This window comes from Cebus imitator, unplaced genomic scaffold (genome assembly GCF_001604975.1).
Source record: "Cebus imitator isolate Cc_AM_T3 unplaced genomic scaffold, Cebus_imitator-1.0 Scaffold15, whole genome shotgun sequence".
Classification (NCBI taxonomy): Eukaryota; Metazoa; Chordata; class Mammalia; order Primates; family Cebidae; genus Cebus; species Cebus imitator.
Genome location: NW_016107330.1, coordinates 6,615,093 through 6,617,510, shown reverse-complemented (window position 1 = coordinate 6,617,510; position 2,418 = coordinate 6,615,093). Strand labels below are relative to the sequence as shown.

The following is a 2,418-nucleotide window of genomic DNA, read 5'->3' as shown; positions in this document are numbered from 1 at the left end:
AAAAAAAAAAAAAAAAATTAGCTGAGCATGGTGGCACATACCTGTAATCCGAGCTACTTGGGAGGCTGAGGCAGAGGATCATATAAGCCTGTAAGTTTGAGACTGCAGTGAGCCATGGTCACACAACTGCACTCCAGCCTGGGCAACAGAGCAAGACCTCGTCTCAAAAAAAAAGATGAAAGCATTCTGGATGTGGTGGCTCATGCCTGTAATCCCAGTACTTTGGGAGGCCAAGGCAGGTGAATCACTTGAGGCCAGTGGTTCAAGACTACCCTGGCCAACATGGTGAAACCTCCTCTATACAAGAAATACAAAAACTAGCAAGGCATGGTGGCACGTGCCTATAATACCAGCTACTCCAGATGCTGAAGCAAGAGAATCACCTGAACCCAAGAGGCAGAGATTGCAGTGAGCTGAGGTTGTGCTATTGCACTCCAACCTGGGCAACAAAGGCAAAACTCTGCCCCCGCGTCCCTCTCGCCAAAAAAGAGAGACAAGGGTTAATAATTAATGGTGATGATGTCTTTAAAATAAAGCACAAAACAGGGGCCCTGCACCCCCAGCAGCAAGGATTGTAGCATGGGTTTCCGTGACGGCAGCTGCGGTGCCCAGACCCAGCGCATCCGGTGTAGGACCCCCCCTCCAAACTGGAAGAAGGAGTTTGGAGCCGACTGCAAGTACAAGTTTGAGAACTGGGGTGCGTGTGATGGGGGCACCGGCACCAAAGTCCACCAGGGCACCCTGAAGAAGGTGCACTACAATGCCCAGTGCCAGGAGACCATCCGCATGACCAAGCCCTGCACCCCCAAGACCAAAGCCAAGGCCAAAACCAAAAAAGGGAAGGGAAAGGACTAGAGGTCAAGCCTGGATGCCAAGGAGCTCCTAGTGTTACCTGGGGCCTGGCCCAAGCCTTCCCTCTCCCTGGCCTGAGATATGACCTGCCAGTGCCTTCTGTCTGCTTGTTAGCTTTAATCAATCATGCCCTGCCTTGTCCCTTTCACTGCCCAGCCCCACCCCTAAGTACCCAAAGTGAGGAGGGACAAGGGATTCTGGGAAGTCTGAGCTTCCCCAGAGCAATGTGAGTCCCAGAGCCCACTTTGTTCTTCCCCACGATTCCATTACTAAGAAACACATTAAATAAACTGAATTTCCCCACACCACCCCCAAAAAATGAAAATCACTAAAAATCTTTTACTCACAGAAAAAAACAAATAAATAAAAATAAAAATAAAATAAAGCACAAAAATAATGGTAGAAATCAGATTTATTATAAACCCTAACACAGGCCAGGCACAGTGGCTCATGCCTGTAATCCCAGCACTTTGGGAGGCCAAGGAGGGTGAATCACCTGAGGTCACCGAGGTCAGGAGTTTGAGACCCCAAATAAAAAAAGGAGGGGGGGGGATTATCACACTCTCTTTTGGTGAATGCCCTGCTACCACACAAATTCTGAAACAAGATATAGAATTTAACTTTCAGAATCATCTGCTAATGTGAAGTGGCAACTAGAAAAGAAAATTGATTTTAAAATGAATTATGAAACAACAAAATGGTACAAGTTTTGAGTTCACTTTTTTTTTCTTTTTAAAATGGAGTTTCGCTCTTATTGCCCAGGCTGGAGTGCAATGGCACAATCTCGGCTCACTGGAACCAATGTCTCCCAGGTTCAAGTGATTCTCCTGCCTCAGCCTCCCAAATAACTGGGACTACAGGAGTGTGCAACCATACCTGGCTAATTTTGCATTTTTAGGAGAGACAGGGTTTAACCATGTTGGTCAGGCTGGTCTCGAACTCCTGACCTCAAGTGAACCACTCACCTCAACCTCCCAAAGTGCTAGGATTACAGGTGTGAGCCACTGCACCCGGCCTTGAGTTCACATTTTGATATAACCTAAACTGCAACGTACCAGGGATTTCAAGATACTGAATCAAAATGAGGGCATGAATGTAGGCCCCCAAATACCCTTCAGTCCTACTAAATTGACAGAAGGCCCAAATGCCTGGAATCTTGTCCATTTTAATTTTAAAAAATTTTTTATGTTCACAATTTTGTTAGAGCTAAAGAATCACAACAGTTCATCAAAGTGCAAGATAGAGTATTTAGCTGTTTCTGAAAAGCCAAAAATGGTTCATCAGAAGCTAATTTGAGTTGTCTTAAAGAAGTAGTAATAGGCTGGGAGCAGTGGCTCATGCCTGTAATTCCAGCACTTTGGGAGGCTGAGGCAGGTGGATCATGAGGTCAGGAGTTCAAGACCAGTCTGGCCAAGATGGTAAAACTCCATCTCTATTAAAAATACAAAAAAATTAGCTGGGCATGGTGGTGGGCACCTGTAATCCCAGCTACTTGGGAGCCTGAGGCAGTGAACTGCTTGAACCTGGGAGGCAGAGGTTGCAGTAAGCCGAGATCGCACAAGTGCA

The 2,418-nt window shown here is 46.4% G+C and overlaps 1 protein-coding gene across 1 annotated transcript; it reads left to right on the top strand.

Moving 5' to 3' along the window:
- Positions 1–551: 551 nt before the first annotated feature.
- LOC108285740 (midkine-like) lies at positions 552–1,154 on the top strand. Its single transcript, XM_037730072.1, has one exon. The coding sequence runs from the start codon at positions 580–582 to the stop codon at positions 853–855; it is 276 nt and encodes a 91-aa protein (XP_037586000.1). The 5' UTR covers positions 552–579; the 3' UTR covers positions 856–1,154.
- The last annotated feature ends 1,264 nt before the right edge of the window (positions 1,155–2,418 follow it).

Coding starts and splice junctions, on each gene's coding strand:
- LOC108285740 (XM_037730072.1), top strand. CDS start 580: ATGGGTTTCCGTGACGGCAGCTGCGGTGCCCAGACCCAGCGCATCCGG.